Source organism: Malus sylvestris, chromosome 8, assembly GCF_916048215.2.
Source record: "Malus sylvestris chromosome 8, drMalSylv7.2, whole genome shotgun sequence".
In the NCBI taxonomy this organism is placed as follows: Eukaryota; Viridiplantae; Streptophyta; class Magnoliopsida; order Rosales; family Rosaceae; genus Malus; species Malus sylvestris.
This window is the reverse complement of record NC_062267.1, coordinates 8120776-8138445: the sequence shown is the minus strand read 5'-3', so window position 1 is coordinate 8138445 and position 17670 is coordinate 8120776. Positions and strand designations below refer to the sequence as shown.

General features: G+C 34.7%; 1 protein-coding gene across 1 annotated transcript; it reads left to right on the top strand.

Moving 5' to 3' along the window:
• The first annotated feature begins 6081 nt into the window (after nt 1-6081).
• LOC126631317 (uncharacterized mitochondrial protein AtMg00810-like) lies at nt 6082-7227 on the top strand. Its single transcript, XM_050301487.1, has one exon. It carries the CDS (start codon nt 6082-6084, stop codon nt 7225-7227), a length of 1146 nt encoding a protein of 381 aa, XP_050157444.1.
• The last annotated feature ends 10443 nt before the right edge of the window (nt 7228-17670 follow it).

Sequence of the window (17670 nt, the reverse complement as noted above, 5' to 3'; positions counted from 1 at the left end):
AGTAGCAAACGTGTATATATATATATATATATATTAAGTGTCATTTACTAACTCATTTCGTTATGTTACTTTAAAAATTAGAAAAACTAATGAAAATGACTTGAAAACTTTGAGTTTTAATGATAAGGACAAAATAAAGGGTAAAGTGAATAGTACCAGAATTGACTTTTTAGTGTAAAAATATGGTTTTTCGTTAAAGTGAACAGTACCAGGTGCTTTTCGTTAAAGTTCCCTTAAAAATTTTGTGACTCCAACTCACTTTTCAACAGACTCTTCAAATTTTGTTTTTTTACTTAAAAATATTCATATCTTAACTTTATCTTATCTTATTAAGCACAAATTTTATTTTCAAACTCTTCACCTAACAATACTTGTAAATATACATGGATTGCTATGTCTGTGGGACATACATTTTTCTTACGTGCATAACAAAACTAACTTTGCTACTTGTTTTTAACCAAGCTTGATCTTATGAGAGGAAGAAGAATATAGTAGAGAGAGAGAGAGAGAGAGAGAGAGAGAGAGAGAGAGAGAGAGAGAGAGAGAGAGAGAGAGAGAGAGAGAGAGAGAGAGAGAGAGAGAGAGAGAGAGAGAGAGAGAGAGAGAGAGAGATCTTAGAGAAGAAGTAATCTGTTTGTTTTGATTAATTTCCTTAACTGTTTACATCATCCTTATAGTACATATACAACTAAGGTTGCTTACAACATAAGCTAACTACTTGTCTAATCTTATGACACCTGTCAAGAGTATAGCCCTTAGATTGATTACTCCTTACATTCCCCTCAATCTCAGGGGCAGTAACACTAAGTCGGAGATTGTCACAATGAGTTTTGAACAATGGTGCAGAAAACCCTTTAGTTAGGATATCTGCAAACTGCTCAAGTGAAGAGACAAACTGAACGAACAACAGTCTTTTAGCCACCCCTTCTCTAATACCATGTCAACCAAGCTTGATCTTATGAGAGGAAGAAGAATATAGCAGACTTAGAGAGAGAGAGAGAGAGAGAGAGAGAGAGAGAGAGAGAGAGAGAGAGAGAAATCTTAGAGAAGAAGTAATCTATTTGTTTTGATTAATTTCCTTAACTGTTTACATCATCCTTATAGTATATATACAACTAAGGTTGCTTACAACATAAGCTAACTACTTGTCTAATCTTATGACACCTATCAAGAGTATAGCCCTTAGATTGATTACTCCTTACAATTGTTACCTCCCTTGAAGATGCTCATGTTTTTTACTACAAGTGATAAAAGTATATACTACAATAGAAATGATTATGGAATTATTCGCAAAGAGTGATTGAATGGAATAATATTCAACTTTAGGGTTATGAAGCCTCTTGATATGGTTTATAGAAATTAATTTATTAGTTTAATATTGTAGATGATCACCAAACAATCCCCAAAAGTTGCACGCATTAATTTATGAACCATACTTTCCACATTCTCAGTAAGGAGAAGTCTTTATTTTGGATTTCAAGTTTGTACGGTAAACTAATGTCACGTTAGTGGAATGATGACTTTTCTCTTTACTGAAAATGATACAAGTTTCATCCTTACTTTTGTAGTCAAATAGAGAAACTCTTAGAACCATTTGGATGGAAGGACTCTCAATTGCATGAAAACGTACTTAGAATTTTTACAATAAGCTTGTATTATTTTTGGTTGGTTAAGATTAATTTTTTTTATTATTACAAGTTAATTAAATCTTTTTTATTATTATTACAAGCTATCTTTGTTAGGATGATGACTCAGCACAATTAGTTAGTTGTTATAACTAATAATGGGCGGGAAAAGTTGGTTAGTTAGTTCTATTAGAGATAAGGTTGTTAGCAGATAGCTTAGCAGCTAAGATAACTTAGTGCTATATAAGGAAAATTGTAAGGAAGAATGTGTTATTGTTGTAAAAGTTGATTACTACAGAAAATACATTGTTTCTGCTATTACATTGAGTAAGAAGTGAAGCTAGGGTTCTATCATTGTTATCAAAGCTAGGTTTCGATCCTGGGACCTATGGGTCATTGGATCCTAGGACTTGTTTGTAGAAAAAATGGCCTTTGTTTTCATTGCAAATAAAAGTATCATAGAGGTCATTCTTGTGAAAAGAAACAACTGCTTCTTATTGATGTTCAAGATCTTGATGATGTAGTAACTGTGGAGGAAGAAAATCTGGAACCTACAATAACTGCATGTGCCTTGTTTGGTACTTCTGGCTGTAAATCGATAAAAACTATGAAAGTTGGAGGAATGATAAAAAACTGCTCAGTAGTTATGCTTATTGACTCAAGTAGTTCCCATAATTTCATTGATCTGTCCTTGGTCAAAAGAATTAGGGGACAATTAGACATTACTCAATATCATTATGGTCACATAGGTCTCGTGCTATATCAAACGAAACTCAATACCATTAGGGTCATTCTCAGTTTGTATGTGTTATGGGTCGAGTGTTAAGGATAGTAGTCCAATGGTAGAATATGGAGACACTTGTCAAAAGATTAGGAAGGTTGATAGAGTTAGTTACATTGTGACTTAGACAATAAGTTTCATAGAAGATAGTATATAGTCTTGATATTGTAAGAATGTACATTGACAGAAAATATACATGAAAATATTACCTCTCTCTCTAAATCTTTCTCTATCTCTCTCTATCTTCTTTCATCTTCTTCGTTTCTTTCACAAGCATTATACATCTCATTCTTCTATGAGATTATAGCTTGGTTAACATGGTATCGTCACCAAAATAGCTAATCGTTCGGTTGGATATTTTCGATCTTGAACTGCTTCCGCTCATCATTTCTGATCCCATAATCATCAGTTTTGGTTTCTTGATGTTTTTCATCTTCTCTCTATCATTTTTCTTGGTGTTCGTTTGCTGTGCACACCAAGTGTTCGATATAAGTCCTTAATCGTTGTTCTTCTTCAAGATTTTAGGTTTCTTGCAGAAATGGTTACTACTTCACAACTGCAGATTATTCAGTCTCCAATTACATCCCTCATATCCACTGTTTCAACATCTGTGACAGTAAAGCTCGATGAGACCAATTACGTGGTTTGGAATTTTCAGATGTAACTTCTTCTTGAAGGGCATGGAATTATGGGTTTTGTGGATGGATCTGCACCTTGTCCTGTTCAATTCATAAGGGTTACATCTAATGGGTCTGAGGTTGATTCTAAATGAGTTACTTCTTAAACAGAATCTGATGCCTACAAGATTTGGAAGATGCACGATCGTGCATTGATGCAGTTGATTGCTGCAACACTCTCATCACCTGCCATTTCTTGTGCTAGGGAGTACTAGTGCTTATGATATATGGACAAGACTCAAGGAACAATTCTCGACTGTTACAAGAACGAGTATTTTCCAGATGAAGTCCGAACTACAGAATATTAAAAAGGGTAATGATTCTATTTCTCTTTATTTGCAAAGGATCAAGGAGGCTAGAGACTATCTTTCTGTAGCTGGGGTTAAGTTTGATGATGATGATATAATAATTCTTACTCTTAATGGCCTATCATCTGAGTATAATACCATTAGATCAATCATTAGAGGCAGGGAACATGTTATTTCTCTTAAAGATCTGAGATCTCAATTGCTTGCTGAAGAAGCAATGCTTGAGAGTGCTTCTGCACCTTTTTTTCTTACTGCGAAGACTGTTGATAATAGTGGTTCTCAGACACGTTTTAATGGGAAATCTGGACAACAGTCTTCTTACAACAATCAAATTGTCGGGTCTAATTCTAAAGGATCCTATGAAACTCAATATGGCTCTCAGTATAAACCATTCTACAACAAGAATAAAGGTAAAGGGAAGTTCCAGTATGGTTCCAAATTTGGGAACAACAAGCCTTTTTATCCAAATCCAGCTCGTTGGATTCTTGGAACTTCACCAATTCAGGCTAATTATGGAAATTCTTGTCAGATATGTGGCAAATATGGTCATCTTGTTGATACATGTAGATTTCGGAACACTGAATCTGCAATAGTTGAAAGGTGTCAAATCTGTGGAAGAAAGAACCACAGTGCACACTTTTGTCATTTCAGGAATGCCAACATTAATTCTACTTCTGGATCAATGAATGCTATGCATGTCAATGCATCTGCGCCTCCAATGGACTCAACCTTTTCTCAGCAAGTTTGGCTTATAGATTCAAGTGCAACAAACCACATGACTGCAAATTTGATTGGCAACTCCTTTTCCTTCCACTGAGATGATTCAAACTGTTAGTGGTGAAGGTTTGAAAGTCTCTCATAAAGGATCTTCCATATTGCAAACTCCCTTTCACAATCTAAAATTAAATTCAGTTCTATATGTGCCCATAATATCTCAGAATTTACTCTTTGTACATAAAATCTGTCTTGATAATAATTGCTGGTTGATATTTGATGCTTGGTGTTTTTGGATTCAGGACAAAGCCACATGGAGAATATTGTTCAAAGGTCTCTTCAATGATGGATTGTATCCCATCCCCTTCACGTTATCTTCATCTCATACACCAAAAGCCTTCTCTGCTGCTTATATTGGCAAACCAGTAACCTCTAGTCTATGACACCATAGGTTAGGCCATCCCTCCAACAAAGTTGTTTCTCTTATGCTTAAGAAATCAAATGTATCTAGCATTTCTGATTTATACCTGTGATGTGTTCAAGTTGTATTGAGGGCAAAATTAGCAAGCTACCATTTGATTCAGCCACATACAAATCTGTCAAACCTTTTGATATTGTACACAGTGATGTATAGGGTCATGCCCCATGTCTGTTTATAGAAGGTTTTAAGTACTATGTTACCTTCATAGATCAATGTACTCGATTTTGTTGGATTTTTCCACTTGTCAATAAAGTTAATGTTTGTCCCACATTTATTACATTCTATCAGTTTGTACTTAATCATTTCTCAGTGTCTATTAAAACATTTCAGAGTGATGGAGGGGTTGAGCATATAGGGAAACAGTGACAAACCTTTCTTGTTGCCAAAGGCATTAGTCACCACTTATCTTGTCCATACACCCCAGAACAAAATGGTTTGGCCGAGAGGAAACATCGTCACATTATTGAAACTACAATCACTCTTCTTCAAACATTTCACTACCTGCACCATTTTGGTCTTTTGCATGTCAAACATCAGTATATCTTGTTAATTGAATGCCATCACAAACTCTGAATCAGAAATCACCATTTGAAATGCTCTATGGTTCTGTCCTTGATGTCAGTCACCTCAAAGTCTTTGGTTGCTCTTGTTATCAACTCTTAAGACCCTTAACCTCTACAAAGTTACAACCTAGAACAATTAAGTGCATTTTTCTGGGATATGCATCAAAGTACAAGGGCTACCTATGTTATGAAGTCATCAAAAAGAAAGTTTATGTTTCCAGGCATGTTTTGTTTGATGAATCTGAATTTCCTTATTCAGTTATTGGATCAACACATGCACCAAGTCCCCATACATCACAAGTGTCAAAACCAAGTATACAACCATCAATGCCTAATCTTGATAATGTGCTAGTCTCACCATCATCACCATCACCATTGTCCAGTGATCCTAACCTACTACTTTCAACACAATCCATCAATGCAAGTGAACAATCTTCATCTACACATATCCCTGTGGCTCTTGAGGTTCCAATTAAGAACTCTATGGTCTCTGAGTTTCAACCTGAACGTATTCAAGCAGTGTTATCTATTCCTCCATTGAATTTGCATCCAATGCAAACCAGATCAAAGAGTGGTATTTCCAAAAAGAAGGCATTTCTTACTACAGTTTAGGAAAATAGGATTGTGGATCTCTCTACTGTTGAACCTACAACATACAAATCTTCATTGAAGTGTAAAGTTTGGGTTGATGCAATGAAAGAAGAATTAGATGTACTTCATACTCAATCTACATGGAGTCTAGTTCATCTTCCTGCACAGAAAACATTGTTGGTTGTAAATGGGTGTTTAAGATTAAAAAGAATGTTGATGAGTCCATAGGGAGATATAAGGCTCGATTGGTGGCAAAAGGATTCAATTAAGAAGAAGGCATATATTACGGGGAAACATTCAGTCCAGTTGTTAAGCCAACAACTGTAAGGCTTGTGTTGGCTATGACAGCTCATTTTGGGTGGAATTTGAGACAACTCTATGTTAAGAATGCATTTCTGCATGGAGTATTGCAGGAAGAAGTGTACATGTCACAACCTTCAGGTTTCAGTGATCCTCAACACTCTGACTATGTTTGCAAACTACACAAGTCACTATATGGTTTAAAACAAGCCCCTAGAGCCTGGAATGATAGGTTTACAAGTTTTTTGCCATCACTTGATTTCAAAACAACTCATGCATATCCATCTTTATTTGTGAAACAATTTGGCTCTTCTGTTGTATTATTGCTTTTCTATGTGGATGACATTATCATCACTGGTAATGCTCTAAGTTTGATCAATGATGTGATTGTTGCCTTGACAAAGGAGTTTGATATAAAAGATTTAGGTCCTCTGCATTTCTTTTTGGGAATTCAGGTTATTTCACAGAATGATGGTTTGGTTATATCACAGGAAAAGTATGTTAAAGACCTCATCACAAAGACTGAAATGCTTGATTCCAAGCCTTGTTCAACCCTTTGTCTGCCTTATAATCGATTAGTTCTTGATGATGGGAAACCTTATAACAATCCAGCTCTTTATAGAAGTGTGGTTGGTGCTTTGCAGTATCTAACATTTACTAGGTCAGATATAGCATTTGCTGTGCATCAAGTATGTCAGTTCATGCAAACTCCCATGGAATCTCACTTTAGTGCAGTCAATAGGATACTCAGATATCTAAAAGGTACTGTCCGTTTAGGTATTAGGTATGTTCAAGGAGGATTAGAAGTTAATTCAGACACTGTGAGAGCATTTTCTGATGCTGATTGGGCTGGAGACCCTAATGACAGAAGATCTACTACTGGTTTTGTGATATTTTTGGGTTCAAATCCGACCTCCTGGTTCTCTAAGAAGCAACAAATAGTATCCAGGTCGTCAACTGAGGCCGAGTATCGAGCACTTGCTGCTACTGCAGCTGAACTGGATTGGATTAAGCAATTATTAACCTTTGTGCATCTTGATATCCCTAGTTCACCATTTTTGTATTGTGACAATATGTTAGCAATTGCATTAATATCAAATCTAGTTCTACATCAACGCACAAAGCATATTGAAGTTGACATTCATTTTGTTTGCGAACGAGTTGCAAAGAAGCAGTTGCATGTTTAGTTTGTGTCTTCGAGTGAACAATATGCAGACATACTGACCAAGGGGTTATCAACTCCTCTCTTTCAGACTCATTGTCGCAATCTCAGTCTCGATTCCACCTCTCTTGAGCTTGAGGGGGGATGTTAAGGATAGTAATCCAATGGTAGAATATGGAGACACTTGTCAAAAGATTAGGAATGTTGTTAGAGTTAGTTACATTGTGACTTAGACAATAAGTTTCATAGAAGATAGTATATAGTCTTGATATTGTAAGAATGTACATTGACAGAAAATTTACATGAAAAGATTACCTCTCTCTCTCTAAATCTTTCTCTATCTTCTTTCTTCTTCTCTGTATCTTTCACAAGCATTATACATCTCATTCTTCTATGAGATTACAGCTTGGTTAACATCGAGCACTTTGGGAAAGAACATAGCATGAACCTTTTGTACAATTGTTACTGTCTGAGAAATAGCTTGTTCCAAGTTAGTTTATTTTACCTGATCGGGTCAATAGAAAATGTAATTGAGAAGAATCCCAGCATCAAGAAATCTTGGAGGAAGTATTGGTTTTTTACGACCAGAAAATGGGAATTCTCTGCGAGCAATTTGTTTAGAGGAGCTTCAGTGATGAGAAGGTTTATAGAGAAAGATGTGAGGTCTAGAGGGATGACTTCGAAGTATATGATATCATTTGTGAAAGTGGCTTGAACATTTGACCCGATGATTTAGTGGCCCACTATGCGATGTGAGTTCAAAGCCAATCTTGAGATTTTAGAAGCCATGTGCGAAAGTTAAACATAAGCTTCAAACCAAATATTGCATGATATATTTTTTTTAAATTTTTTTCAAGGTTTGAGCCTGTGCAAATAAAATAAAACTTACAAACTATGCAACAAAATTTTACTTAGCGGTGGTAATTAGTTAGTGGGAGCTTGGTTCTTGATTCGAACTTGATTGTGAACATCCAATTTTGGTTTTTGTTTTATTGTGAAAAAAAAAAGCTAAAATTAAAAAGACAACTATTAGATTCGAACACCCACGGGCCCGCATGGTTAAAAACACGGATTACACTATGCTGCCAATGTATTCAATGACACTCATTCCATTTACAAGGAGGAAGAAAAACAATTGGAGGCTTGTGCAGTGGCACTACTTGCACTTCTTTAGGGCCTGCTCTATGTAAGCTGATGAATTTTTTTTTTTTAGCAGGTAATTGAGAGAAATCTTATTTTGACTGGGAAGGAAAAGAGACAATTGGTAATAATCTGTTCATTGGGAGAAAATGTTATTTTGACTGAGAACGTAAAAAGTGTGCCTCAGACTCTCATATTGTCGCATGCAGTTATACTAGATACACCAACTACTTTTGCTTTTTTTTCAGATATGATAATATGATTATGGAGCCATGGATTATGATTGTGTGTGTACCACAAGTGGGAAGAATTTATTCACATGGATCAAAAGGTTTTTTGAGGATAATGTTTGTGTCCCTCCATGGAGAGAACTTACTTGGCCACACAAGTGGGAAGAATTTATTCACATGGATCATAAGGTTTTTTTAGGATAATGTTTGTGTCCCTCCATGGAGGGAACTTACTTGCCTCCTCACTTATGATTAACAAACTTTTCTCATCCGAATATTATAAGAGAAACCCTTCATTCTCTTTATCATCATCTAAAGATCATATCATAAAAAAAATTATTCAATTTCGAGATCCATTAGTCCTCCTTACGTGTTAAACAAATCAACCGTTTCAGTAACAAGTAATATCCTCATGATGAATCGTCTATTTGTTTATGCATATGAATGACTAAAAGATTTCCAATTGAATAAGTTTTTGAAGATATGATCTTTAGATGATAGTTACAATTATAATATTCGGACAGAAATGTTGGAGAACAAGTGAGTTCCCCCAATAGAAGGACACATGCATTATCCTTTTTTATTTTATTGTCATGATCAAAAGGAAACTTTTAAAGAAATTGAAAATTTTAACATAATTGGAGTAAATAAACATGGCATATGAAGTGTTTTTCGTTTTTCTTTTCTAAGAAATGGATTGAATTATGGGTCGAGTGAGTATGTATTTATATAAAAAACATATTACACTAGAATTCGAGTTAGTAATCAAGTCGAGTTCGGGTTAGATTTGGGAGCTAAATGCATAATATATGTGCATATACTTACATACATAAATACATACGTGCGTAGTCGAATGTATATGTAAGACAAGTGGACTAAAAATTATAGTGGATTAGTTCTGACTACTCAGTCGGCAAGGATGTTGAGCGATTATGCCGTTCCTTATGACGGTGCTGCTGGTCCCCAGACCTGGTAGTTTCTGACACGATACGAAAATAACGGGTTTCGAGTCAACACGATAACTTATCGGGTCATTATCGGGTGACCCGTTAAGAACCCGTTAATAACGGGTATACACGCGAGTAACACGTGGGTAACCCGTTTCGACCCGTTAAGAAAAAAATTATTTTAATAATTTTAAAGTTTAATTACTAAAAGATTTATTATAAAATACAATAGGCATATTAATATATACAATATATTCTATATTAAATATATAGTTTTGTATTATTATTCTATATAATTTTTAAAAAAAATTTAGTCATTATTTATTTTTATTATGAGAGTTTCTTATTATCATTACTAGGATAAATTTTACTTAACATGTTGTTGTCCAAAATTAAGATAAACTAATATAGTATTTGTATAGGCAAGAACTAAGAAGACATACATACAAGTATGAAAAATGTGAAAGAATATATAAACACTCGTGATTCATCATTATTCTTCCACGAGTAGATAATGGTTACACTTACATTATCGTTTAGATTTTTAAAATCCTCCAAACCTTCATGAATAATGTTTTTTATTTGAGGGAAAATTAATAATAATTATTGTAGAAGTGTAAAAAATGTAAAAAAAATATACAATCACTCATAGTGACAAACTTTACAACTTTCATGAAGGGGTCAACTTCGAAATCCAACACTATAATTCATAAACCTTAAATTTATATTTAACCGTCGATTGTTATTTACACTTTATTTTTCTTACTGAATTCCATTTTTAAAATTTTCTTTTTTAAAAACATGATCATATGGCGGATGTAAGAAGATGAACGGTTCAGATCTTTGATATCACGTTTCGATATTTACGGTTAACTGAAATATGAGTCTCATATAGTTTGTAGAAACTTTATAAACATCAAGCAATATTTTCATTAACTGTAAAACTCTGAATATAATATCAACGATCCAAACCGTTCATCTTCCTGCATCCTCTAATAGATCAAGTTTTCAAAAAAGAAAATCTGAAAAAACAAAATTTGATGAGAACAATGAAGCGTAAATGTAAACAACAATCAACGGTTAAATTTTGATCTATGATTTATATGATTATAGTGGCGAATTTTGAAGTTAAGCTCTTCATGAAAGTTGTAAAGCTTGTCATTACGAGCATTTATATATATTTTTCTATATTTTTTTACACTTCTACATTAATTAAAAAACTATTATAAAGACTTTAGGTAAGTGAAAATATACTTAAAAGAAAAATGTGTTTTATGTTTTGGATGTGACAATATGATATGTATATACTTATTTAGTATTATGTTTATCATTTGATTATTTATTGGTTTAAAATATATTTTCCTTAACGGGTAACGGGTCGGGTCATATTACCTGTTAATATTATCGGGTCGATTTCGGGTCGGGTCATTTTACCTGTTTATTTTAACGGGTGTTACACGACACGATCCGTTAAGATATCGGGTATGACATGAAAATGACACGAACACGAAAAACACGACACGAATGCCCAGGTCCCAGTAATATGCTCAGGTGCTGCTATTCTTCTTCTTAGGCGTACAAGTCAAAGATTCATGTATTCATCTGGCTTCTATGGAGTAGTGGGTTATTTTCCATATCTTGTATATGGTCTTTGTTTGTGCAAGGTGTATTGATTTAAATCAAAATTTTCTATTGCATAAACCCTCCTCTGTTCAGTTATGAATTGTAATCAAATCTTGTACTTAATCTTGTTCGATGAATTTCACTGTTCGCAAAAAAAGGAGGCAACACATGATCACCTCCTTCCTTCGCTACAAGCCTGCAACTACTAATAACCCAGTACGTACTATAATTATTTTAGCGTATACCCACATTTTAGGGTATAGTTGGCAAGGTCATTGATCTCCTCCGTAGAAATGAGCCCGTCACGGTTGGCATCTGCATGCCTTAGAGCTCTCCTCGCCCTGAAACCGTCCCAATGCGACCCGAGCTTTCTGAAGGCTTCCTTCACCTCCTCTTTGGACAGCATGCCATCGCCGTCCTTGTCAAAACTATTGAAAAGATTCAACACCTGCTCCCTATTCCGTGGAACACCGGTTGGCTCCTTATAAATGACGTCCCTAACCATGATACTATATAGAGATATATAGTGATCTTGAAATTTTTTTCTGTGATTTGTTCTACACACTACAAGAAAAATAAAAGGCTTGGCGTGAATTGATGAGTGACTTGCAAGAAATTTATATAGGGGTATACCCGGCAGCCTTGCCCTGTATATAATATTCTAATGCAGTCAGAGTTCTTAGAATTATCAATAAACAATCCAACTTAGCGTAATATCAAAGCTTCCTAAACCCTAATATTAATTCTTGTTTGGATTAACTGTTTTTGTGCTAACAGGTAAAGCATGGAACTTTGTAGGTGACTAGATATAGATGCTTGTTTGACTTTGGTCAAAAGGCAGCATCTCCAAAAGAGAAGCAAATTTTTGTTTTCAAAAGTGCCATTTACTAACTCATTTCATTATGCTACTTTAAAAAATTTGTTACTCCAATCCACTTTTCAACAGACTCTTCAAATTTTGTTTTTCACTTAAGAATACTAATATTTTAATTTCATCTTATCTTATGAAGCTCAAATTTTATTTTCAAACTCTTCACCCAACAAAACTTGTAAATATACTTTGGGTTGCTATCTCCATTGGACATATATTTTTCTTACGTGCATAACAAATCTAACTTTGCTACCTAATAGTTACATCCCTTGAAGATGCTAATGTTTATTACTACAAGTGATAAAAGTATATACTACAGTAGAAATGCTTATGGAATTATTCGCAGAGAGTGATTGAATGGAATAATATTCAACTTTAGGGTTATGAAGCCCTTGATATGGTTTAAAGAATTTTTTTTATAATTAGTAAATATAATATTGTCGATGATCACCAAACAATCCCCAAGAGTTGCAAGAATTAATTTATGAACCGTACTTTCCTCATTCTCAGTAAGGAGAAAAGTCTTTATTTTAGATTTCACTTTTGTACGGTAAAATAATGTCACGTTAGTAGAATGAGTACTTTTCTCTACTGAAAATAATACAAATTTCATCCTTAAATTTGTAGTTCAATTGCATGGAAACGTACACAGAAGTTTTACAATAAGTTTGTATTACTTTTAGTTGGTTAAGATTAAACTTTATTATTATTATTATTATTACAAGCTATTTTATTATTACTCTAAAATATATTAAAAGGAGGGACAAAGTTTGAACCCATGCGTTATAGAATAAGCCTTATCGACTAAGAAAACCTACCACTTGCTAAAACTAAAAACGTTAAAACCTAGATCAATGAATTTATTTGGATTAAAAAAAATGTTTTGAGGTCTCAATCCTAGAAACGCTAGGGGTACTCCTAGTTGAAATTCTCAAAACTTACAAACAAGAAGCAAACTAGGGCACATGTAGACTGTCGTAGTGCTGTCCTTATAAGAATAAAGGGAAACATATCATTGCCTCAAAATATCTCACATCGAATAAAAATGAAGGATTGGTATGCATGAACTTTTGGGTATCCTTCACTTACAAGTTTGTTTGTGAGGACAAGTTTTACACATAAATTATTTTAATTTAATTTGCATCAAAATTTGATTCTTTGATCTACAGCACACCATGACATCGATAATTTTCTCAAACTACGTATTTTTTCAAGACTCAAGATCCAAATTTAAGAAGTCTGTAACATTATGAATATTATATACAGAGACAAGTCGACAACCATTACCACTTTAGATTCCAAATGGATAAAGAGTATTGTGGAGCCTAAAATAATCTAAAAAATTCTAGAGGCGACACGTGAATTTTTGTTTAAAAATACAAGATTGCCCTCATTAAATGGACAGACTTCTTAGATATTCCCACACGTAGCTCAGTGCCCCCTGAAGGTCTAAGCAGTTGAATAAGACAGCCCACAACTCACCTGCCCATGGCAAGGAAAAGCCAAAGACATTAAAGATAAAGATTAATTATCAAATCCTATCTTTAATACATTTCCAATTAATGATTGACTCCATTCAAGTAAGTAATCCATATTTAAGTCAATCAGAGATATTTACAACATTATTTCAAGGTATTATTTCCTATTTAATGTTTTGAGAATACTCTCTTTGTAAACCTTGGCCAATAGGATGCCACCATGTGTAGGGTAAAATCTTAACACTATGGCTGGTCACTCCCCTATATATACCTCCATCTCTACCAAATTTCGGTCAGCTTTTGCTACCCCTAAAAACCCTTAACACAGACTCTTTTCAGATAAACTAACTTAGGCATCAAAGATCCATTGGCCTAACCTCCTCCCCCTAACCTCGTGGGCGCATGAGGCTTAGGTCTCTGATCAAAGGTATTGATTGTCTTTGATCAAATGTGTTGATTGTTTCGTAGGTGCATTTTATTTCATTCATAAAAGTATGGATATGAAACGAAATGATGTACAATCCCATCATCCAAATTGGGGATTTATTCAATTATTTAATAATAATGCTTGTGTTTCCTACATCTCTCATTTATGATTGACAAACCTTTATCACCATCTAAATATCATATCTGCAAAAGATCATTCAATTTAGAGATCCTTTGGTCATCGATACATGTTAAACTAATACACGGTTTTGGTAACAAGTAACATCCTCATGATGAACTGTTCATATGTTTAATCCATATGAATAGCTAAAAGATCTCGAAATAGAATAATTTTTTGCAGATATGAATTTAGATGTTGATGAAAATAATAAACAATTCCGTTTACGATGTTCGGACGGTAAAGATTCATTACTCGTAAGTGGAGGTAAAGTAAGTCATCCCATTGGGGACACAAACATTATCCATTATTTAATGTACAATATTATAAACCATTACGAGGTGGCCTAGTGGTTGAGGAAGAATTTCAAGCCCTTCTTCAGCACAACATGTCCTAGGTTCGATTCCTGGCATTAGGGTGAATCACACGATGGTGGCCGGGGGAGACTAAAATGCCTATGTGAGTCTTCTCGGCCTTTGAAAGGGTGGACAGTTGTGACGAAGTCATCCGTTGATTTTTTATTTTATATAAATATAATCTCAAAAAGAAATATTAATATGTCAGTAATTACTTTCTGATAAAAAATGATAACAATCTAATCAAGTGGTAATTACCTTTATTTGGTTTTGGTTAGAAATATCCGTTTTGACTAATACATAAGTGAAGATAATAATTTGCGCAGCGAGTTTTCTATCTAATCATAACTAATCATAATACAATGATAAAAGTATGAGAGTAAATATGTAACCCTCGTATTAGTTGACGTTAATATCTAATAAGGTTAACAATGGTGGTTTTTAGGGTTTTAAGATGTGAATATTAGGGGGTTTTGACTTTGGGCCTGATATCCAGTAGGTGGGTTAGTGATGAAATTGACAAAGAGATATATAGTGATTCACTCATAATCGGGTACATCCATTGTAGTAATATTATGTATTTGCATGAGGTTACAAATATTACATGAAAGGAAAAGAAGCCTTCAACTTAATACTCAGTAGGGAGATTTGGAAATGGGAATATGATGTAGGCTTCTTGCAGTTGGTATCTGAACCAGGATGGTATAAGAAATTTCTATTGTTACTTGAGGTTTGACACTTGAACCCCTTTCCTATATTTCCCTCTTATTTTACATAACGGTTGGCCAATTTCTGACCAGTGCCTTTCCATGTGTTGTGATGTCATTGCCTGCCCTGATCTGAACCTTTCATCTGCTTAAAACATTTTTCTCCCCTCAACACCAGGACCTATTAGGCTAGATTCCTCAGTCTTTGTGTCAGGGGTTAGTGGTTGGGAGCGTTTATGCGAATGACCAGGACTTATTAGGCTAAATGGGAGCGTTTATGCGAATGGCCTGCATGCAGAGCTAAGTCTTCTTCCCTTGTTTTGAATCAAATGTAATGTACAGAAACTTTGAATTTGTTGGTCGGCTCGAGGAAGGAGACCGTCAATGGACAATGTAAATTAATGGGTTTGTGTTGGATGATCAATGTGAGTATAGGCCGAAGTTCTCTGCAGTGTTACGGGGAGGAAATAGTGTTTTAATTGGTGAACAAACAACTGTGGTGCAAGGAAGGATGAAAATTAATGTTAGGGTTTGGTATAGAAACTCAAGACTTTCTCTGAAAGCTTTTCTTAGAGAGTAAGAAAAGTATGTTTCTCAATAATTAACAAATGAAGAATACAACCACTAATATATAGCCTTTGACTATTCTCTCTCTAACTAACCAAAACAGATTATCTCTCTAACTAACCAAATCAAAATACTTTACAACACATCTATTAAAAACTAATAACCATATGTTGATATGACTTGGAATCTTCATCTTTACACCCCCTCAAGCCAAACTTGGAAAAAGGCAAGATTCCAAGTGAGAGCTTAGATTGTATAAACTGAAATCTGGATTTAGACAAGGACCTTGTATGAATATCAGCAATCTGATCCTGACTACACACATATTGGACTTTGATTAAGTTGGCAAGAACCAATTCCTGGATATTGTGATAATCTATTTCAACATGCTTAGTACGAGCATGAAAAATAGGATTAGAAGCAAGAGATATGGCTGAAATGTTATCACACTAGAGAATGGGTTTAGCAATCATGGGAAAACCAAATCTTTCAACACTTTGCATATCCAAGTAATCTCTGCTGCAGTTTGAGCCAAAGACCTATACTTTGCCTCAGTGGATGAACGAGCCACTGCAGTTTGTTTCTTTGCACACCAACTAATCAAGTTAGAACCCAGAAAGACACAAAAATCCTTAGTGGATCTTCTATCAAATGTGCAGCCAGCCCAGTCTGTATTCGAGTAGGCAAAAAGATGTAAAAGACTTTGTTTGAACAGAAGACCCTAAGATATAATGCCTTTGAGGAATCTTAAAATCCTTTTGGCTGCTTGCATATGTGTAATTGTTGGTGCATGTATAAACTGGCACACCTAATTTACAGCAAAAGAAATATCAGGTCTGGTCCAATTAAGGTATTGCAGACCACCAACTAGAGATCGATATTCAGCGGGATTAGGTAACAATTCACCACCCTGATCCAACTTTGCAGAATTGAGGGGCGTACAACAGGGTTTAGCTCCATCCATATTATTCTTTTGTAAGAGATCAAGTAAATACTTGCCTTGATGCATAAAAAAACTGTCTTTGGTTCTGTGAACTTCCAAGCCCAAAAAGTAGTGTAAGGGTCCTAAGTTTTTGACTGGAAATAGGGTACTCAACTGTTGAATAAGTTGTTGGCAGAGAGAAGCATTGAGACCTTTGATGAGAATATCATCAACATAAACCAGTACAATGACCAAGGTTGAAACTTTAAGAACAAACAGAGAGGCATCAGAAGATGATCGAGTAAAACCAAGAGATTTGAAAGCCTGAAACAACTTATCAAACCAGGCCTTAGGGGCTTGTTTAAGACCATACAAAGATTTCTTGAGCTTACACACATGATTTGGAAGAGATGGATCTTGAAACCCAAGAGGCTGCACCATGAACACTTCTTTTTTAAAATCCCCATGAAGGAAAGTATTTCTAATATCTAATTGATTAAGGAACCAGTTGAATTTTGCACAGCAAATGTTAATTAGATTCTGATGGTGACAAGTTTAGTTATAGGGCTGAAAGTTCCTTTATAATATAAACCTTCCTTCTGATGAAAGCCTTTGGCAACAAGACGGGCTTTGTATCTTTCAATGGAGCCATCAAGGTTCTTTTTCATTCTAAATACCCATTTGTAGCCAACAACATTATGAGATGATGTAGAAGGGACAAGAGTCCAAGTACCTGTAGACTGAAGAGCATTGAATTCATTTTGCATTGTTAATCTCCAATTTGCAGATTTTGAAGCTTGCAGATATGTTGTAGGAATCACTTTAATGGAAGAAGAAAGATGATGTTTAGTTGCACTGAATGCCTTTGGTTTATAAATGTCATTCTTAGACCTTGTGATCATAGGATGTACATTTTGAACTTGCTGCATAGAAAAATGATTAAATTTTGTGATGTCACTTGGCACAATTGAAGCAGTGAAGGTAGGTTCAACACAAACTAGAAAATGAGTTGAAGCACAAGAT

Bases quoted from the DNA above. Each gene is read 5' to 3' on its own strand.
- LOC126631317 (XM_050301487.1), top strand. From the start codon at position 6,082: ATGACAGCTCATTTTGGGTGGAATTTGAGACAACTCTATGTTAAGAAT.